Raw genomic sequence first — 22,664 nt, forward strand, 5'->3', positions numbered from 1 at the left:
TATGATGATCACAAGAAAACAGGGAAACTTCCAGTAAAAGCAAACAAAAAAGAAAAGCTTCCTTTCGATGCATGGGCAGATACACTAGAGGGATTCGCATGATTTTGGGAGAATCTTTGGTCGCCCTCCTAGGTCGGAAGCACAAGTTTTCCAAAGTCATCCTGGTTAGATTTTCCTTGGTCGATTGTGAACAAAAATGTGAATGTGTGACCTATGTATTGCTCATGAATATTCAGTGTTGTTTAATTTTCCTAGTACCCTTGTGTTAATGCCTTATAAATAGTAATGCCAAACCAATGGCTCGGATAATTTAATTACAGTTCATTGTTTTGTAACTATTTCAGTAAATACATTTTGTTTATTGTAATCAGTATTTTGAGCACCCAGCTCCTTTAAAATGTTTAGAAAGGTTATTTTAAAAGGACTTGGTCATGACTTGATCAGAATTGTGGAGGAAAAGATTCATTTTGTGCACAACACAATGAGCGGACAAAGTGAAATGCGAGTGACGGAAATGCGAGTGACGGCCCTTTTCCCCTCTAACTTAAATACAGTTAATTGTTTTAGATTCTTGTTACCATCATTTATACTTCAGTAGGGTAGGTGTTAAGTACATATAACAATTTGGTTGTAGTACATTTGGTTTGAGGAAACTTTTCAAATGAAACAGAGACATTTTTTGGCATGTCCTTTTCATGAAATGCGAGTGACGGTTTTGTCCAACAGTGTCATGCTCAAATTTAGTATCAGGTTATTTTTTTGATACCATTAGGTTAATGCCTTAGATACCGAGTATATCCATACCAAAAATGAAAGAGTAATTCCCTGTAATTAAAAAGATACATAACTAAGCTTGTAAAAGGATGCAAAAAAGTGAAATGCGAGTGACGCTGGAATGGCCCAAATCCACATTATCATGGCCCCAGTGGGATTCAAACTGGATTTTAACTTGGGTCAGGCAAAGAAAGATAGTATTACAACTACGCCAACCCTACTGCCTGTTTCAATTCTGTTGAGTATCTTCCAGGACTGTTCAACTGTTCAATTTAATGTCACCTCTCGAGGGTGGCTTTGTTTGCATTAGCCAAAGAGACACTAACACTCACCCACTCATGTTTATGTTTTGTTTGTTTTTGTTTTGTGGCCGAGAGGGATCAAGAAGAAATTATAGCAATATAGGGACTTCAAATTATTATAATCACTATTTGATAGCCTTACTTCCCGGCGACCACTGAGGTAGGTAAAGAAAAAAAAGAAAAAAAACAAATTATGAGAAAAATAATTTAACAGGTCACAGCGTAAAAAGACAAAATTTACACTTAGTCTTGACAAAGTACAGAGAAGAAATCCCATTTATGGTAGAAATTAGCCAACTTATTGTTTAAGTATTTTATTAATTTTTCCATGATGTAATAATTCTTTTTTTTTACTGATAATTTCCTCCTAGAAGTGCCCTTTATGAAGAAATACCTTTCATGTCTTGGTGCCCTACCTCTTTCAAGATTGAAGCATTAGGGCCTAGTCTTACACACGGGCTTATTAGGCACTGGACCCTATTGGTGCAGTAGTTCACTCAAATTATTGTTAGCATAAAAACATACTTGGTAACGAGCAATGGAGATCTCTGTTCATAGTAGAAATTATTGTGAGAAACGGCTCCCTCTGAAGTAATGTAGTTTTTGAGAAAGAGGTAATTTCTCACTCATGATGATAAAAGACTTCATGCCTGAAGCCCTTTACATGTATGCATCCGAATAAAAGCACACAAATTTGTGCACCAAGGGTGTTTTTTCTTTCATTATTCTCTTGCAACCCTCGATGACCAATTGAGCCCAAATACTGGGGTGTGTTCCACCCACGCAAACGTTGCCAACGTTTGAGCACGTTCGCCAACAATTTCCAGTGGAACAAGTTGTGCGCCGCGACCGATGGCAACTTTACGTGAACATACTTCTGAGGTGTTGGCGAGTGGTTTTTAAGATGGCGGACAAGCATACTACGGTATAATTTTTTGTGTCACAAACATAGTTACAGTGTATTTTCGATGGTTGATAATGCAGATTTGAAATAAAAAAGTTGATGTCATGATGTACAGAAGAGGAAAACATACAGCATAAAAAAAAAAAAAAAAAAAAAAACCTTTGTACGGTGTCGCCATCTTCATTTCAGGGCATATTGACATCGCGTAGTGCACACCAATCATTCCAAAGATAAACAACACTTCAACTGAAAAATCTTAAAGCCTACTATGAAAACTATGGATTGAAGGGACGCTAAGACCAAGACCAGCATAGGCAACAGAGGCCATTGCCGGCAGTGTCATGGCCGAGTGGTTAAAAGCACCGTATTCAAGCACTGGTGTTTGATCAGCAGGGTGTGGGTTCAGATCCCGGTCGTGACACTTGCTACATAAAATTGGGGAGGTAGTGCTTTCTGCTCTACCGGCCAGGCTTCGAATTGAAGATACCCAAGCCTACATTCGTATGGACTGTTTCAGCCCTAGGAGTAGGTGGCAATGTCCTCTGGAAAAAAATAATTGTAGCCCACACCTTGAAGTGGCCTTCAGGCCTTGTGTGTCAGGTGACTTGCATAAAAAAAAAAAAGTTGAAACATCTCAGTCTACCGTGGATAACACAAACATACATCATCGTCTCCTCAGTATACTCTGCTCCTCTTCAGGTTCTCCTGAGGACGAGCAGAGTACTGTTCGAAACATCAAGACCAAACTACCTGTTTTTCAGAGCCAACACTCCATCAAAGAGAATTGTTATAGCTGTACTGGGGTGGATTTCACAAAGAGTTAGGACTAGTCTTATCTCGAGTTAGGACCAGTTACTCGTCCTAACTTAGGACTCTTCATGCAATTTGTGAAATCGACCCCTGCAAGTTTACTAAAATTAGTTTATTCTTAATGGGGACAAAATTTGGGTTTATACCACATACCTTTCTTTAGTCTGTATAGAGTTGTATCTTTGTGGTCTTTGTCATTGAGGGTCTGAAGCCGAATCTGTTCCATGGCTTAATGGTGACCAACTCCGATGAATTCTGTGAGAGAGAGAGGACAGTTCACATTAAACTTTGCTCTTGTTCTAACGGTTTGAGATACATCAGGGACATGACCCTCCTTTAGTTGCTGAAAGGCGTTGACGAGTACCGACATAGATGTAGATATAGACCCACTTTATTCATGGCTCTGTTTTAAACGCTAAATTCTGTGCTGAAGATCATCATTTTCAGCTTACAGGGCAAAGTGCCGTATATCTGTGCTAGCTGTGTAAGCGAAATATGCCTAGTAATGTGAAGTCCATACATGTACACATACATGTACCCACAAGCAAAAATTATATACTAACCTTTTAAATACACTGACGTAAGCATGGAATTCCCTGCTTACGTAACCGTCAATGCGTTGCTTTTCGTTAAACAGAGCAACGAAATTTGGCCCTGGTACACAAAGCCAACAGTTCTGCTGTCTGATTCAAATACAAGGTGTAGCCATTGGGCCTTCATCTTCGAGAGGGATGCCGTCGATTTCACAAAGAGTTAGGTCTCGTCTTATCTCGAGTTAGGACGAGTAAAGTTAGGATGAGTAACTCAATTTTTCTTGTACGTGTAATGTTGTAGAGCATAGGAAAATGCTACACAAAATGTTGCTTTTAAATCAGAAAAGTTACTACTTGCTTACATACTAGTATTGCAATTAGAAGTGTTGCTTCATAAAGATTTGGGAAAAAATCGTTCCCTGTAATGTCATGAATGTAGTTAAATGTGAGTGCACAAAACATGCTCAGTCAAACTATTTTGCAAGATCTTACATGTATGCAAGACTGCAGGGCCCAATCTCATGGCTCTGCTTACCGCCGAATTCTGCGCTTTTGATCACGATTCCCCGCTTACGTGCAAGCGCCGAATTTCTGGGCTAGACTTGTAAGCATAGAATGCCTAGTAAAGTGGAGTTTGCATGCGCAGAAGCCCAAATTAGCCGCTAACCCATGAAATACGCTTGCCGTAAGCACAGAATTCCCTGCTTCCGTAAGCGCCGATTCCGTGCTTACGGTAAGCAGAGCCATGAAATTGGGCCCTAGATGGTTCGTTCCCTGCAAGCATCGCAGCCATGACAGCTCTGCTGTGCAATGACCTTACGCCCTACCTAAAGTCTATGGTATGTCTGATCCCTCAATCTCGTGCCTGTAGATGGCTTTACATAGTAGTACATCCCATTCGAAGGATAAAGCGATAATGGTTTGTCTTGTCTTGCCAGATTGGGACTTGAAACTACACTATATGCTGGCATGTCATGGCAGAGCAGTTTTAGAGTACACCGAACTCAAGCTATCTGGTGATTCTGATCAGCAGAGTATATATGTTTGAAGTGTCCTTTTAAAAGCAAGGTACTGAAACCTCATAGTTGGAGACGATAGCGGAACTGTCATCATAGTTCTAGCAGTTCTAATCATCATTCATAGAATAGAATAGAAACCAGAAACACCAGAGATTGAGCCACTTTATAACTGCGTGCTAGACCATAACACACAGGCTGACTAAACTATAAAGCCTGCAGCCGATTTCACGAAAACGCTAAATTAATGCTAACTCGACTTAGGACGAGTAACCCGATTTCACGAAACGCAAAATTAATCCTAACTCGACTTAGGACGAGTAACCCGTCCTAACTTAGGATGGCTTCAATGCGTCCTACATATTTTGATACGGAACTGAACCCGTCCTAACTAAGTCCTAAGATGAATCCAAAGTTAGGAAGAGTTTGGTGAAATCGATGGCTGGTTTAATACTTTCTGTGAATGCGCAGGGAAATGTTGATGTCACATGGCTGTTTTCGCAGGGAATGTTTTGCAGGAGTTACACAATTCAACTGAATTATTCCTTGTGAATTTGTCATAATTCATAAGTCATAATTTGTACCGCAATCGCATTCGCAGGAAGTGTGAACCAGGCTAACTTTATTAACATAATTGATATGATTGACAATTTCTGCGCTAGCCTTGTAATGTAAGCGTAGAATGCCTAGTAACGTGAAGTACGCACGCGCAGAAGCCCAACTCGCTAACCCGTGAAATACGCTTGCCGTAAGCACAGAATTCCCTGCTTCTGCAAGCGCCGATTCTGTGCTTACACTACAGTAAGCAGAGCCATGAAATTGGGCCCTGGACTACCGCCTCCTCCCATGATGTGTGATGGCGTCCCATGATGTGTGATGGCGTCAAGTAAATATAATTATTAATATTATTACCAAAAATTCATCCATGTTATTAGGGCCTACTAAGTTTAGAGTTAAGATAGTAAAACCACATTATTTATTAATGATTTATTTTTAAAACCCACAGCCCATGGTCCACACTAAAAACAGACAAGACACTGGTGACACTGACACTGACTGAGTGACAGACAGACACTTACCTGTTTCTTATTCTTTATGTGGTGGTGGACCACTCATTTGCTGAAGAGAAACAACTGTGATATTTTGGCGAACTGTTTCTGCCAGTGTTTCCGCCGTACAGTACGGAAGAAACTCCAGTAAAAATATCACCTGAGTTTGAGTGTGAATAATCAATCCAGGCACCCGGCAGAATTCACCATGTCATTCACACGTCCGTACGGAAAGACAACACAGAGGAGCCGTTTGCGGTTTCTTTCTCAACCTCGTCTCTTTTTTGTTCGTTTCACCCTCGGCTACTATTATCAATAATACTGGATTGATGGCAACCGAGAAAAAAAGGTTGTGAAATGACAAGGGTAGGTTTTATATAATCAACAGAGGGCGCTAGATAAGCAACTAACGGTCCTACTACTATTATTAATTAAAATGTTTTGGCCCTATTGTCAAAACAATAATAATAATAGATAAAAATATGATTAACTATCAATTATTAACCATCTCTGATTTTTTGATTTTATATTCGGCTATCTTTGTCGATTGGAAACCGATAAAATAAAAAGGGTGTGAAATGGCAAGTGTAGTTAGTTAACAGAGGGCCCTTTAATGCAAATAACGGTCACAAGTCAGAAAAAAATAAAATACCAGTACTCTTGATTAATTGAATTGTTAATGCATGTAATCTATTTTATTTATTTATTTATTTATTAATTGAACATTTTTTTGCATAACATCACACAAAATTATGAAGCTTTTTTTCTCGAAATTCACTCAAACTCGAGTCCATTGTCTCTGGAAGCGTAACTGAGGCAAGCAGGTTATTTATGGCTAACGGTAAATTAATGAACGAGTATAATGTGTTTTGCATTCTGGGAAGAGCCACACAATAATGTGAAACTCTAGATGGAATAAAGACGACCATCTGAATAAAGTGATTCTCAAACTGTGTAAAAAACATATAATAGGTCGCATTAGGATAAGCATTAGAGTAAAAAGGGTCAGGGTTTACAGTCTGGGTGAGGGTTATTGGGGTTATGGTCAAGCGGACTATAGGGGTAAGTATGGCAGAGTTTTGGTCAGGCTTATTGTTATAGAACTTTGTTAAAGGAACACGTTGCCTTGGATCGGTCGAGTTGGTCTTTGAAAAGCGTTTGTAACCGTTTTTTATAAAATGCATATGGGTAGAAAGATGTTGTAAAAGTAGAATACAACGATCCACACAAACATGCCTCGAAATTGCGTGGTTTTCCTTTTACCTCGTCGACTAACACGTCGGCCATTTATGGGGGTCAAAATTTTGACTCCCATTTTTATAAATGGCCGGCCATGTTAGTTCGCACAGTAGAAGGAAAACCACGCAATTTCGAGGCAAACTTGTGTGGATCATTGTATTCTACTTTTAAAACATCTTTCCAACCATATGCATTTTATAAAAAACGGTTACAAACGCTTTTGTTTTGACCAACTCGTCCGATCCAAGGCAATGTGTTCCTTTAACACCGATGGACACTTTTGATAATTATTTTTTTTACTCAATATATTTTTTAACATAAAACCTTGCTTGGTGAAGAGTAATGGGGATAGAGGTGAATGGTATAAAACAGTGTGAGAAACGGCGCCCTCTGAAGTGACAAAGTTTTTGAGAAAGAAGTTATTTTTTACGAATTTGATTTCGAGACCTCAGATTTAGAATTTGAGGTCTCGAAATCAACCATCTAAATGCACACAACTTCGTGTGACAAGGGTGTTTTTTCTTTCATTATTATCTCGCAACTTCGACGACCAATCGAGTTCAAATTTTCACAGGTTTGTTATTTTATGCATACTATGTTGAGATTCACCAAGTGAGAAGACTGGTCTTTGAAACTAACACCAACAGTGTCCATGTGTCTTTAATCAAATCAGGGTTAGGGTTTAGTTGGTGGGTTTGCGGTTGTGCTATTGCCAGGCTTAGGTAACCCTATAATATAGTAAACCATGTACCTATGAATTATGTGACAAGAACCAATGTCCATTTTTAAGACACTGGACACTATTGGTAAATCAAATTCGTGGAAAATTTCTTCTTTCTCGAAAACTATGGCACTTCAGAGGGAGCCGTTTCTCACAATGTTTTATACCATCAACCTCTCCCCATAACTCATCACCAAGAAAGGTTTTATTCCAATAATTATTTTGAGTAATTACCAATAGTGTCCACTGCCTTTAAGACACACCTGCACCCACTCTGGTAAATGTCACCCTTTATACAGAATAAACGGCAGACTATATAGCACACGCTGTGTTTGAATATCGCCACATTCACACTTGTTACTAGATGAGAGTCAAATTTCACATGAAGCTAGCACATCGTACACGCTGCCATGCAGACGACCGAAAGTGCAGTATGACAAACATCACCACGGACCAATCAAAACATAGACAAGCTTATGTCACTGCACGTTTACCCAATGATGTCATCGATTCAATGACGTCATCGGTCCAATGAAATCACTGGGTTTGTAAAACCAGTGCGACCAGTGGACACTATTGGTAACTGTCAAAGACCAGTCTTCTCACTTGTTGTATCTCAACATATGCATAAAATAACAAACCTGTGAAAATTTGAGCTCAATTGGTCATCGAACTTCCAAAATAATAATGAAAGAAAAAATACCCTTGTCACACGAAAATGTGTGCGTTTAGATAGTTGATTTCGAGACCTCAAGTTCTAAACTTGAGGTCTCGAAATCAAATTCGTGGAAAATTACTTCTCTCTCGAAAACTATGGCACTTCAGAGGGAGCCGTTTCTCACAATGTTTTATACCATCAACCTCTCTCCATTACTGGTCACCAAGAAAGGTTTTATGCATATAATTATTTTGAGGGACTACCAATGTGTCCACTGCCTTTAAGACTTTAGTGGTTTGTCCCCGATTTTTAAGATTACTCCATCTACTATTTATAATAGGTCTACATTTTCAAGCTGACTACTTTCTTCGCAGTCGTTTTTGTTTTGTCCGTAGCTTGCGGTAGAGTACCAGTATTGTATTAAGTCCATACCAAAGAAAGGCAAACTTTATCAACAAGTTGTACATGATCAAAATTAAATCAATTAGTAGTTCATTTCATTACCTAGTTTAAATAATTATATCAAGTTTTCTTTTATGAACTGTTTTGATTATTTATTTGCTCTCGTTCAGACATTTCTTTTAAGTAACTTTGATATGAATAAATGAAGACAGCTCTATACCATGTACTTCGATTGTCTTCATTCTTACAGATAATAAAACAGTAGGAGAAGCCGAATCCTCAGAAGTGTAACGACCCTTAAAGGCAGTGGACACTAATGGTAATTGTCAAAGACAAGCCTTCACAGTTGGTATATCTTAACGTATGCATAAAGTAACAAACCTGTGAAAATTTGAGCTCAATCGGTCATCGAACATGCGGGATAATAATGAAAGAAAAAATAACTCTTGTCACACGAAGTTGTGTGCGTTTAGATGGTTGATTTCGAGACCTCATGTCCTAAATCTGAGGTCTCGAAATCAAATTCGTGGAATATTACTTCTTTCTCGAAAACTAAGGCACTTCAGAGGGAGCCGTTTCTCACAATGTTTTATACTATCAACCTCTCCCCATTACTCGTCACCAAGAAAGGTTTTATCATGCTAATAACTATTTTGAGTAATTACCAATATTGTCCACTGCCTTTAATTTAATGAGTGTCACACAATTCAAAAAGTGCATTGCAGTAAAGTGTAGTTGTCCATGATATCAGACAAAAGATGTGTAGAATACAGCAGTAATGAATTTATTAATTAAAACAAAATTAAAAAAATTAATGATATGTAAAAACCAATCATCAATTAATGAGTGTCACACAATTCAAAAAGTGCATTCCAATAAAGTGTAGTTGTCCATGATATAAAAACAAAAGATAAGTGAGAAATACAACAGGAGGGCTTAATGAATTTATTAATTAAAACAAAATTGAAAAATACCATGTAAAAACCAATCATCAGTTAATGAGTGTCGCACAACACAAAAAGTGCATTAAAGTGTAGTTGTCCATGAAATAAAAACAAAAGATGTAAAGAATACAGCAGTAATTAATTTATTAATTAAAACAAAATTTTAAAATGCTATGTAAAAAACAATAACAATGGAGGTAGGGTCGATACATTTTAGCACGAAATAAAAATAAAATAAAAGTATTCTGTTTCTTTAAAATATCAATTCGGTTGAGTAATTAAATTGCTCATTTTCTCCTTATTTATTTAATCTCAATGACACAAGAATTTTGAAATCGAATGGAAAACTCCTGTTTATGTTGCAGTTACCTGTTCTTGTTTGTTGCGTTCGAGAAAAACTCTGCAACGGTCGAAATGTCAGATAATTAACAATTTTGTGCATACCAATAGGTCCTTTTGGTTGGTAATTATTGTCTGCAACAGCTAAATGTTATATAACACCCCAAACATTTCTAAATACTGTACTATTAAGTTACAGACCTGAATGCTACAATCCACGGACGACGCAAATACAGATTGCGAAAACTTTTACTGTGCTGCGTGTAGTGTCATGTAATCTGAAATGGTTACAGACTATTAATTTATCATCCCCGTACACGCAACGGACCTGTGGGTACTGCACGCCGTGTGGTAGTCTTCGGACTAGCGCACGGCAAACCGATGCACTATGACATGGCAAACCGATGCACTATCACACGGCCGTCGTCTTAGTAAAAGTGCAACATATCATGTGACGCGCTCTAAACCAATGGAAAGGCAGAATATTTGTAAGGGGTGTTTTAATTTTATTTATCTAATTTAAGTATATTAAGTTTTATAAAATTGTGATTTTATTCGTTGTACAGTAATGAGATTAATGAAAAACTGACAAGTTAAAATGCTGGTTGAATTTTTCTCTGATATTGAAAGTTTTACTTTTTGACATCTGTCTACTTTTTTTTGGCGGCGCACCATTTTGGCTTCGCCGCTCGCGCTGGTCTTTTTTCTGAGCGTTCTTCCTGTGAACGAAGAAGCAATTCTTCACCCGGTGTCATGAGAGCACGCATCAAGCCCCATGGCTATATACACCTCGTAGACCCTGACATTTCCATTTCGAAATCGTTCATGCGAGAAAGAACCCAATGACAGTTGGATGAGTTTGAGTCGAAAAACCAGCCCCGACAAGCCACTCAAGCATTTTGGTTGGCTTTAAATGTTGTTTCACGTGACCAGACAAGTCACGTCATCTTCACCCGCTGACCAATAGGAATTGTTTGTTTGCCAGTTGTCTGTTATAAAAAGTGAGACCGTCTAGGTTTTAGTCAAAGTCAGAGCCAGCACCGAGTAAGCGGGGCATCAAATCTGCCAAATCGAGAGACTGTATTTCACCAGGGTCAGATAAAGATTAAACTTCAGTCAACATTCAAGGTATGTTTTCATGTTTGATGATCTCATATAATATCCTTTTTTGCTTTATCAACTTTAGTTTGTTGCTTGACTATGTGGGGTCGACTGTAACTGTATCGCAATGAATCTTCTTAAAATCAACGATCATGTATTAAAGGCAGTGGACACTATTGGTAATTACTCAAAATAATAATCAGCAAAAAACCTCACTTGGTAATGAGTAATGGGGAGAGGTTGATAATACAAAACATTGTGAGAAACGGCTCCCTCTGAAGTGACGTAGTTTTCGAGAAAGAAGTAATTTCCACGAATTTGATTTCGAGACCTCAAGTTTAGAATTTGAGGTCTCGAAATCAAGCATCTGAAAGCACACAACTTCGTGTGACAAGGGTGGTTTTTTATTTCATTCATATCTCGCAACTTCGACGACAAATTAAACTCAAATTTTCACAGGTTTGTTATTTTATGCATATGTTAAGATACACCAAGTGAGAAGAATGGTCTTTGACAATTACCAATAGTGTCCACTGCCTTTAAAGGCACTGAACACCTTAAGTAAAATGCCAAAGACCAGTATTCTTACTTGGTGTGTCTCAACATTATGCATAAAAGATAACAAATCTGCGAAGATTTTGACTCAGTTGGTCATGGAAGTTAGAATAGTGAAAGAAAAAACAATTATTGCACATGTAATATGTGTGTGTGCTTTCAGTGCCCAATAAAATGGCTAATAACACTATGAGTGCACTGTAGGATGAGTTATGTAATGTGCCCACCATTATCTCAAAATTGGCAGCGAGGCCGGGGATGCGCTGAAAATTGCGCTGGTCACCTCTCAAGAAATTGCAACACTGTTCATTACTGATGTGAAGGAGCTACTTTCACACTTAATTATTGTCTATAAAATGTCTTAATTGTCTTTGCAAAAACTGTTCTCAATGACAGCAAATTTGTGATTTTTTGGCACGAATTAAGCAGAAAACATTTTTCGTTACAGATGGCTACTCGGATCGTTATGATCGTGTTGGTCGCTGCGGCGATGGTGGGTGTCGCTATGAGCGCGTGTCGCTTTGTACCCTGGAGGAGACGTAAGTAAAATAAGATGGAAGTTTATCAAGACGCTCATAAGTAGGATTTGAAACTTTGCATGGTGGCATACGATAGAGTATACGTTTGCAGTAGGGTCCTGGGTAGGACCTCTTTTTTCCCGCCTTCGTGCATCACAAAGCTAATCCGCTCCAACATTACTTAAAGCCATTCGACACTTTCGGTAAACAGTATTGCCCAAGGCCCACACTTTGTGTATCACAATTTCTAAATAAAATAGCAAACCTGTGAAAATGTAGGCTCAATCGGTTATCGGAGTCGGGAGAAAATAACAGGAAAACCCACCCTTGTTTCCGCACGTTTCGCCGTGTCATGACATGGGCTTGTGGTTAAAATAACTTATCCGTAATTCTCGATACCGAGAATTGATAATGCTCTAATGTTTTCTCAAAAAGTAAAGCAATTCATGGAACAATGTTTCAAGAGAAGTCTTTCACCATTACCTTCTGTAAACCCTGTAAGTTATTTGTAAATCTGTGAACTTTTATATTATTTTCTGTACCGAAAGTGTCCAATGGCTTTAAAGGATTTAGATACCTTTTCAAGATGTCCATAGATTTACATTAAATTTACAGGGTTTGAAGATAATGATAGTGGAAAGCTTCACTTCAAATATTACTTACTAAGGTGCTGTAGTTTTTGAGCAACGAGTAAAACAATGTCATGAAAATATGTTTGTAAATGATTAAAATAATTTTTGTCTCATGAGACGAAAGTATTTCCATGACATTGTTTTAGTCATTTCACAAAAACTACAGCACCTCAGCACGTAATATTTTCAAGGAAGCTTTCTACTATCATTATCTTCAAACTGTGTAAGTTAAGTGTAAATCTGTAGACAGTGTTTTTGTCCTACAAAAGTTACATAGACCCTTGGGTCTGAGTACTTAGGACACTAAACACAATGTCCACAGATTTACATTAAACTCACACAGTTTGAAAATAATGATCGAAGAAAGCTTCCCTTAAAATATTACTTGAAAAGAATGGGTAAAACAAGTCACGAAAATAACTTATTGTCGTCTCTAAAGACGTAAATTATTTTAGCATGTAAAACGTATTTTCGTGACATCGTTTTACTCATTTCTCAAAAACTACACCTCAGCTCATAATATTTTAAGGTAAGCGTTCTTCTATCATTATCTTCAAACGTTTAATTTAAATCTGTGGACATTGTGTTTTGAGTTACAACAAGTACCCAATCCTGCAGCATGCAGCACGAGAGTCCTGCTTTCTCCAGAAGACGATCAGAGCATAGCTGATCGAAACGTTGAGTTGAAACTTGAAACTTGCGGTTCTTTTCAGAACCATCCCAATTAATTTAGTTTATCATTACATGGTGTTACCGCAAACATTTATGATAAGACAGTTACATACAGTTTCTGTTCGTACAACATTGACAGAGCAAGAGCTGACTTTGTTCGTTCCTTTACTTCGCAGATGGCTGGCCACAACTGTCTGATCAAACGTTCAAAGCCAAACCATTGAGCGATGCTCGGTCGTACTGTGATATGTGCGGCATGCAACTCTGCACGTTAGCTCAATTGCATGAAGCTTACATAAATGGCTTCAGATCGCCGAGAAAGAGTGTGATGTTCGCTATGGAGGGATTCGCCGTAAATTTAAATGAATGCAGTTCCAGAGTTGGATGTTATGTCTGGTCGACTGATCCTAACGGAAAAACAAGCGGTTTTATTACCTTTAGAAGACTCACGAATTTTGCAAGCGCGTGGTGTTGCGGCAAAAAGTAAAAAGTGGACCACGTCACATGAATCTGATAGACTTGACTATAGTGTCCCAATCCCGTGAGAGTCCTTTTATTTTCAGTCCCAATGCCTATGGCAAGCCATATGCCCAATAATTCGATAAACACTGTTTATCATCGATAAACACTGTTTATCGCCGATAAACACTGTTTTTCGACCGATAAACACTGTTTTTCGAGATAAACATTGTTTATCAACTGATAAACAGTGTTTATCGAAAAACTATGTTTATTAAGCGATAAACACAGTTTTTCGAGGTGATAAACAGAGTTTTTCGATAAACACTGTTTATCGACTGATAAACACTGTTTATCGACTGATAAACACTGTTTATCGAAAAACTATGTTTATCGAGCGATAAACAGAGTTTTTCGAGGTGATAAACAGAGTTTTTCGATAAACACTGTTTATCAAGTGATAAACATGGTTTATCGAAAAACAGTGTTTATCGGTCGATAAACACAGTTTTACGCCGACGCCAGATGCCCAATAATTCGATAAACAGTGTTTATCAGTTGATAAACACTGTTTATCGAGAAAAACTGTGTTTATCAACTGATAAACACAGTTTCACGCCGACGCCAGATGCCCAATAATTCGATAAACACTGTTTATCAATTGATAAACAGTGTTTATCGAAAAACTCTGTTTATCGACTGACAAACACAGTTTTACGCCGACGCCAGATGCCCAATAATTCGATAAACAGTGTTTATCAAGTGATAAACACTGTTTATCGAAAAACTCTGTTTATCGACTGATAAACACTGTTCATCGAAAAACTATGTCTATCGACTGATAAACACAATTTTACGCCGACGCCAGATGTCCAATAATTTGATAAACATGGTTTATCAAGTGATAAACACTGTTTATCAAGTGATAAACACTGTTTATCGAAAACTATGTTTATCGACTGATAAACACAGTTTCACGCCGACGCCAGATGCCCAATAATTCGATAAACAGTGTTTATCAAGTGATAAACAGTGTTTATCAAGTGATAAACACTGTTTATCGAAAAACTATGTTTATCGACTGATAAACACTGTTTATCGAAAAACTATGTTTATCGACTGATAAACACAGTTTTACGCCGACGCCAGATGCCCAATTATTTGATAAACAGTGTTTATCAAGTGATAAACACGGTTTATCGAAAAAACAGTGTTTATCGGTCGATAAACACAGTTTAACGCAGACGCCAGATGCCCAATAGTTCGATAAACAGTGTTTATCAAGTGATAAACACGGTTTATCGAAAAATAGTGTTTATCGGTCGATAAACACAGTTTCACGCCGACGCCAGATGCCCAATAATTTGATAAACGGTGTTTATCTCGTGATAAACACGGTTAATCGAAAAACAGTGTTCATCGGTCGATAAACACAGTTTCACGCTTACGCCAGATGCCCAATAATTCGTTAAACAGTGTTTATCAGTTGATAAACGCTGTTTATCGAAAAACTCTGTTTATCAACTGATAAACACTGTTTATCGAAAAACTATGTTTATCGCCGAAACTGTGTTTATCGAGTGATAAACATAGTTTATCGAGAAACTCTTCAGCAAGTGATAAACAGAGTTTATCGAATTAATGAGCATTTGGCGTTGGCGAATAACTGTGTTTATCGAAAAACTATGTTTATCAAAAAACCTTGTTTATCAAGTGATAAACTGTGTTTATCGAAAAACTGTGTTTATCGACCCGATAAACACTGTTTTTCTATAAAACGTGTTTATCACTTGATAAACAGTGTATATCGAAAAACTCTGTTTATCACTTCGAAAAACTCTGTTTATCGCTTGATAAACACAGTTTTTCGATAAACAGTGTTTATCAGTTGATAAACACTGTTTATCTCGATAAACCCAGACACGTCACCACGTGAGCCTTCCCGTGGTGACGTCAGTGCACCTCGGGCCAGCCCCAAGTGACCCAATCCACAAGTGGGGCTCTTGGGGCTGGCCCGAGGTGCACTGACGTCACCACAGGAAGGCTCACGTGGTGACGTGTCTGTGGTTTTTTCCTGGTTCGAGGACGAACGTGGGGTAATCGTGTGCCCACGTTCGTCCCGGAAAAAAAATATAATACGCAACATCGGGGTCGACCCAGGGAAGCTAAACGAACGCACCCTATATAAACTACAATGATTTCATTGGATAACGTGCATAGTGACGTAAGCGTTCCATATCTGTATTTTGATTGGTCCGAGGCGGCGTTTAGCAGCTGTACTTCATGTAAAATGAATGTAGATGAAAGTCTATCATGTACGGGGATTGTATGACGTCACAATGTTCAGGCTAACTGTATAAGCCCCACATCTGATATCACACCCGAGGCTCGGGCGGGTAAATACAGGGGAACCAGTCTAGTATCGCCGTAGAATATTATCAAAGAAGATTTAATCTGGACTAAATTCCATATCACGAAACGGGCGGGAACGATTATGTTTGGGAACGACGCTGCAAAGCGACCGAGAGATACTCGTTATTGGACTCCAATACAAATCTGTGCATTGTCGGGGCAGTAAATGAGTTGCAAAAATAATGGATGACACGTGAGATCCACCAATCAAATGACAAGGAAATCACTGTGTGGGTCAAGTATTATTTGTTTTTTAAAAGATATATCGAATTAGTATCCGTCGGTGGGAATGTTGGCTTATATTAAATTAATGAATAGGCCTACTTATGTTGAACTCAAACATTTAAATACTCATTCAAACAAAGAAGGTATACAATTAAAATAAGTTATTACTCTCATAATTTTATGCAGTACAAATAAAACTAAAATATAGCAACAACAGTCTTAGTTTGTGCACATATTTTGTACATGGGCTCTTAATAGGCAACACGTATTTATATATTATAATAATAATACTTAGAGACACTGGACACTATTGGTAATTGTCAAAGACCTGTCTTCTCACTTGGTGTATTTTGTGATAATTTGACACTGGACACTATTGGTTGTGTTCTTTCAGATGCTTGATTTCGAGACCTCAAGTTTTAAATCTGAGGTCTCGAAATCAAATCGTGGAAAATTACTTCTTTCTCGAAAACTACTCCACTACAGAGGGAGCCGTTTCTCACAATGTTTTATACGACCAACCTCTCCCCATTACTCGTTATCAAAATAAGGTTTTATGTTAATAACATAAAGAATGGAACAGAACAAAAAATCTTTAAAATACGAGCAGCAGTAGACCCTTTGGGTTAACATCATCTTTAGGTGCGGATATCTATAACACAAGTTTTAGGGGCCGGGCAACTCTGTCAACGAGTGAGAGCACGCGAGTGTGAAACCTTTACGGCATGGTTCCGGGCCCGCTTAAAGCCATTGGACCCTTTCGGTAAACAGTATTGTCCAAGGCCCACACTTCGTGTATCACAACTTCTATATCAATTAACAAACCTGTGACAATTTAGGCTCAATCGGCCATCAGAGTCGGGAGAAAATAACGGGAAAACCCACCCTTGTATCCGCGCGTTTGGCCGGCCGTGTCATGACATGTATTTAAAATAAATCCGTAATTCTCGCTATCGAGAATTGATATTGTTTTACTGTTTTCTCAAAAAGTAAAGCTTTTAATTGACTAATATTTCAAGAGAAGTCTTTCACCACTACCTTTTGTAAACCCTGTAAGTTATTTGTAAATCTGTCTGAACCGAAAGGGTCCAATGGCTTTAAGGGCCGGAATTTGTTTGCATTCTAGATGCTCTGTGTTGCAATATTAGGCCAATAAGAGGCATAAATAATGGAACAGAACATAAATCCTTTAAAATAAGAGCAGCAGAAGAACGTTTTGGGTTAACAGCATCAAGTTCAGGTGCAGATCTATGACACAAGTTTTAGGGGCCGGGCAAATCTGTCAAAGAGTGAGCACGCGAGTGTGAAACCTTTACGGTATTTTAGATGCTCTGTGGTGCGATCTTAGGCTATTTAGAGGCCTAATGGCAAACGAAACAGAACAATAAGCCTTCCAAATTTGATTGGTAGAACTTGGGCCCTTTTGGATATTGGAAATAATTTCATTAAAACAAAATGACAAAAGATGGGTAAGCGAATGTGTAGTTGATTGTTTGCAATGTTTGTACGCCAGGTTTGAGGAAAAAGAAAACAATCTCAGAAACGTCTCAATTGAACATGGTGTCAAATGGAACAGAGTTAATAACATCATTATGTGTGAAGTTACCTGGGTAAAACATGACCATTATCGGTTCGAATCCCCAGCCGTGACACTTGTGTCCTTAGGCAAGACACTTAAAGACACTGGACACTATTGGTAATTGTCACAGACCAGTCTTCTCACTTGGTGTATCTCAACATATGCATGAAATAACAAATCTGTGAAAATTTAAAGGCAGTCGACACTATTGGTAATTATCAAAGACTAGCCCTCATAGTTGGTGTATCTCAACATATGCATAAAATAACAAACCTGTGAAAATTTGAGCTCAATCGGTCATCGAAGTTGCGAGATAAGAATGAAAGAAAAAACACCCTTGTCACACGAAGTTGTGTGCGTTGAGATGGTTGATTTTGAGACCTGAAGTTCTAAACTTGAGGTCTTGAAATCAAATTCGTGGAAAGTTACTTCTTTCTCGATGACACTTCCGAGGGAGCCGTGTCTCACAATGTTTTATACCATCAACCTCTCCCCATTACTCGTCACCAAATAAGGTTTTATGCTAATAATTATATTGAGTAATTACCAATAGTGTCCATTGCCTTTAAGCTCAATTGGTCGTCGAAGTTGCGAGAATGAAAGAAAAAACACCCTTGTCACACGAAGTTGTGTGCTTTTAGATGCTTGATTTCGAGACCTCAAAATCTAATTCTGAGGTCTCGAAATCAAATTCAATTAATTATTTTAGTGGAAAATAATTTTCTCGAAAACAATTTTCTCGAAAACTACGCTACTTCAGAGGGAGCCGTTTCTCACAATGTTTTGTACTATCAACAGCTCTCCATTACTCGTTATACTAAGTAAGGTTTTATGCTAATAATTAATTTGAGTAGTTACCAATGGTGTCCAGTGCCTTTAAATGCAGTGGACACTATTGGTAATTACTCAAAATAATTATTAGCATAAGACCTTATTTGATAACGAGTAATGGGGAGAGGTTGGTCGTATAAAACTTTTTACTTGCCGCAACACCACGCCTTTGCAACCATCTTGACTCTTTCATAGGTAATAACACCGGATTTTACTCCGCCAGGACTATCTATCATGAGATAACATCCTACACTGGTCAGGCAGTTACTGAAATTAACGCCGAATCCCTCCTTAGCGAACGCCACACCCCTTTCCACCGATCTGAAGCCAGTCATGTAAGCTTCATGCAATTGAGGCATCGTGCAGAGTTGCATGCCGCACATACTACAGTACTTTATAGGAGCGGTCAATGGTGTGGTTAGGAACTTTTGATCAGACAGTAGTGGCCAGCCATCTGCGAAGGAAAGGAACGAACAAAGTCAGCTCTTGCTCTGTCAATGTTGTACGAACAGAAACTGTATGTAACTGTCTTATCATAAATGTTTGCGGTAACACCATGTAATGATAAACTAAATTAATTGGGATGGTTCTGAAAAGAACCGCAAGTTTCAAGTTTCAACTCAACGTTTCGATCAGCTATGCTCATGCTGCATGCTGCAGGATTGGGTACTTGTTTTAACACAAAACACAATGTCCACAGATTTAAATTAAACGTTTGAAGATAATGATAGTAGAAAGCTTACCTTAAAATATTACGAGCTGAGGTGATGTAGTTTTTGAGAAATGAGTAAAACGATGTCACGAAAATACGTTTTCTAAAATAATTTACGTTTTTAGAGACGGCAATAAATTATTTTCTTGACTTGTTTTTCCCATTTTTCAAAAACTACAGCACATCAGCAAGTAATATTTTAAAGGCACACGTTGCCTTCGATCGGTCGAGTTGGTCTTTGAAAAGCGTTTATAACCGTTTTTAATAAAATGCATATGGGTAGAAAGATGCTGTAAAAGTAGAATACAATGATCCACACAAACACGTCTCGAAATTGCACGGTTTTCCGTTTACCTCGTCGTCTACCACGGTCGGCCATTTATGGGAGTCAAATTTTTGATTCCCATATTTGGCCGACCGTGTTAGTTCGCTAAGTAAAAGGAAAACCACGCAATTTCGAGGCAAATTAATTGTGTGGATCATTGTATTCTACTTTTAAAACATCTTTTCAACCATATGCATTTTATAACAAACGGTTATAAACGCTTTTTATAGACCAACTCGTCCGATCCAAGGCAACGTGTTTCTTTTAGGGAAGCTTTCTTCGATCATTATTTTAAAACTGAGTGAGTTTAATGTACATCTGTGGACATTGTGTTGTGTATAGCTTGTGATGCACGAAGGCGGGAAAAACTTGGAGGTCCTACTCAGGATCCTATTGTTGTTACTGCAAACGTACTCTATCGTATGCCACTATGCAAAGTTTCAAATCCTACTTATGAGCGTCTTGATAAACTTCCATCTTATTTTACTTACGTCTCCCCCAGGGTACAGCGGGACATTTGCTAAAGGCGAGACCCACCATCGCCGCAGCGACCAACACCATCATAACGATCCGAGTAGCCATCTGTAACGAAGAATGTTTTCTGCTTAATTCATGCAAAAAAAAAATCACAAATTTGCTGTCATTGATCTAAAGAGTCACACTATGAGTGTATGTAGCAAGAGAACATTTCTTGCAAATTAAAAATAATATGTAACTTTTTTGTATAGACAAGTGTGAAATTAGCCCCATCAAAGTTGCAATTTCTTGAGAGGTGACAAGCGCAAATTTCAGCGCATCCCCGGCCTCGCTGCCAATTTTGAGATAATGGTGGGCACATTACAAAACACATCCTGCAGTGCACTCATAGTGTTATTAGCCATTTTATTGGGCACTGAAAGTATACACACATAATATATGTGCAACAAGTGTTTTTTTCTTTCACTATTCTAACTTCCATGACCAATTGAGTCAAAATCTTCGCAATTTTGTCCTGTGCAGTCTCCTGACGATGACTAGAGCAAGCTAGTCGAAACGTTGAGACCAATTCAGAACTGACTCCGCGGCAGTACAGTTAATTACGATCCTATAAGCTAAAGTAGTAAGTAGTCCAGTCAATTTTATACCATCGGCCCTGGTAATAGTTAAAAGCAGGTCAGTTCTTTTCAGAGCTGAGAAGTCTCCCGAACCTCCGATTATCTACTCCGCGGCAGTATAATAAAGCAAGACAGTTCTCTGTAACTCTACCTGGCAAGTAAATACACACATGGTGTTTCCGCAAACCAAATAAACAGTGTCAAGTGCCTTTGAAGGCAGTGGACACTATTGGTAATTACTCAAAATATTTATCATCATAAGCCCTTTCTTGATTACGAGTAATGGGGAGAGGTTGATAGTATAAAACATAGTGAGAAACAGCTCCCTCTAAAGTGACGTAGTTTTCGAGAAAGCGGTAATATTTCACAAATTTGATTTCGAGACCTCATAATATTTATAATTTGAGGTCTCGAAATCAAGCATCTGAAAGCACAAAACTTCGTGTGACCACGGTGCGACAAGGATGTTTTTTTTTCTTTCATTAATATCTCGCAACTACGACGAGCGATTGAACTCAAATTTTCACAGGTTTGTTATTTTATGCGTATGTTGAAATACACCAACGGTGAAGACTAGTATTTGACAATTACCAATAGTGTGAAAAAATACTATCGCAGCTAATTATTTCAATGGACGATTTGTTTTCATTCATCGGCATTTCAACAAAATATGACATATTTTAGGTCATTCTTACACCCCACGCTGTAAGAAATATCCGTATTTTTGCGGACCCCGTAAAGTGAATTAATCCTTAATTTCGCCGTTGTTTTCACTGACTTCCCGTAAATGCAAATGGTAATTATGCTAACATCCGACCACAACCGTGTAAACATGTACAAGCTTTGGACTTTATATTTTACGGAATGTAACAACCTTTCCGGTAATTTTGCTGAGATCAACAAAATACAATTCCGTTTTCCTGCAGTAATTTTTTTACCGGAAAAGTGGTTTCACTCCGTAAAATATAAAGTCCCTTAACGCGGGTTTGTACATGCGTACACGGTTGTGGCTGAAATACAATGTACTTACATGTACTTTATTATGTGCGGGTGTTTGGGCAAATGTGGTTGATTGTAATTACGCTAATTAGCATATTTAATATTTGCATTTACGGAAAGTCCGTAAAAAAAAGAGGAAAAATTACGAAATATTTCACTTTACGGAGTCCGTAAATTTACGGAAATTTTTAACACAGACTCGAAGTTACGTAGGCCTATCCTTAATATTGTTCAATGTCTAATGAGAAAATGTTCCAATGAGAAAAACTTAAGCAAGTTGGTTACAAATAGTGTGAAAGTTTTTTCGTTTAAACATGATCGTCGATTTTAAGAAGAATTCATGGCGATACAGTCACATTCGATCCAACATAGACAACCAATAAACTAAATTTGATAAAACAAAATATGATTTATATGAGATCTTCATAAATTTAAACATACCTTGAAATTTGATGGAAGTTTAATCTTTATCTGACCCTGGTGGTGAAATACAGTCTCTCGGTTTGGCAGATTTGATGTCCCTCTTACTCGGTGCTGGCTCTGACTTCGACTAAAACCTAGTCTCACTTTTTATAACCGACAACTGGCAAACAAATCATTCCTATTGGTCAGCGGGTGAAGATGAAGTGACTTGTCTTGTCACGTGAAACAACATACATAAATACCTCAGCATTCCTATTGTGGAGAGCGCGTCACGTGGCTGTGTATAAACCTTTGTTTATGACCAGTAAAAAGTTATGAAACACGGGCGTGCCACGCGAGCTTGCACCTGTTCTTATCAGACAGTTTCTTCATTCCTATTGGTCGAGAGCAACGGCTGAAACAGTTGTGCCACAACGCAACGCGCACAGTATTCCCT

The 22,664-nt window shown here is 38.2% G+C and overlaps 3 protein-coding genes across 3 annotated transcripts in view; 1 reads left to right on the plus strand and 2 right to left on the minus strand.

Moving 5' to 3' along the window:
• Window positions 1-5,589, minus strand: part of LOC139945830 (glycogen debranching enzyme-like) — a 57,676-nt gene extending 52,087 nt beyond the window's left edge. The window contains exons 1-2 of the mRNA XM_071943298.1: window positions 5,419-5,589; window positions 2,944-3,045 (exon numbers count right to left, since the gene is read on the minus strand). Coding sequence (XP_071799399.1) covers window positions 2,944-3,016 — 73 coding nt within the window. The 5' untranslated portion in view covers window positions 3,017-3,045; window positions 5,419-5,589. The remainder of the gene's footprint in view (window positions 1-2,943; window positions 3,046-5,418) is intronic.
• Window positions 5,590-10,739: 5,150 nt separating this feature from the next.
• On the plus strand, window positions 10,740-13,657 carry LOC139945762 (uncharacterized). Its single transcript, XM_071943165.1, has 3 exons — window positions 10,740-10,819; window positions 11,796-11,886; window positions 13,346-13,657. Exons 2-3 carry the CDS (start codon window positions 11,796-11,798, stop codon window positions 13,654-13,656), a joined length of 402 nt encoding a protein of 133 aa, XP_071799266.1. The 5' UTR covers window positions 10,740-10,819; the 3' UTR covers window position 13,657.
• A 2,079-nt stretch (window positions 13,658-15,736) lies between these two features.
• On the minus strand, window positions 15,737-22,334 carry LOC139946147 (uncharacterized). The gene is made up of 3 exons (XM_071943765.1): window positions 22,247-22,334; window positions 20,204-20,294; window positions 15,737-19,129 (listed from the first exon to the last, which is right to left on the minus strand). The coding sequence occupies exons 2-3, from the start codon at window positions 20,292-20,294 to the stop codon at window positions 18,822-18,824; spliced, it is 399 nt and encodes a 132-aa protein (XP_071799866.1). The 5' UTR covers window positions 22,247-22,334; the 3' UTR covers window positions 15,737-18,821.
• Between the last annotated feature and the right edge of the window lie 330 nt (window positions 22,335-22,664).

This window comes from Asterias amurensis, chromosome 13 (assembly GCF_032118995.1).
Source record: "Asterias amurensis chromosome 13, ASM3211899v1".
NCBI lineage: Eukaryota > Metazoa > Echinodermata > Asteroidea > Forcipulatida > Asteriidae > Asterias > Asterias amurensis.

Excerpts from the sequence above, each read along its gene's own strand:
- LOC139945762 (XM_071943165.1), top strand. The coding sequence starts at position 11,796 with ATGGCTACTCGGATCGTTATGATCGTGTTGGTCGCTGCGGCGATGGTG. Across the intron at positions 11,887-13,345 it reads CTTTGTACCCTGGAGGAGAC|ATGGCTGGCCACAACTGTCT; the intron begins GTAAGTAAAATA and ends TTTACTTCGCAG.
- LOC139946147 (XM_071943765.1), bottom strand. The coding sequence starts at position 20,294 with ATGGCTACTCGGATCGTTATGATGGTGTTGGTCGCTGCGGCGATGGTG. Across the intron at positions 19,130-20,203 it reads CGCTGTACCCTGGGGGAGAC|ATGGCTGGCCACTACTGTCT; the intron begins GTAAGTAAAATA and ends TTTCCTTCGCAG.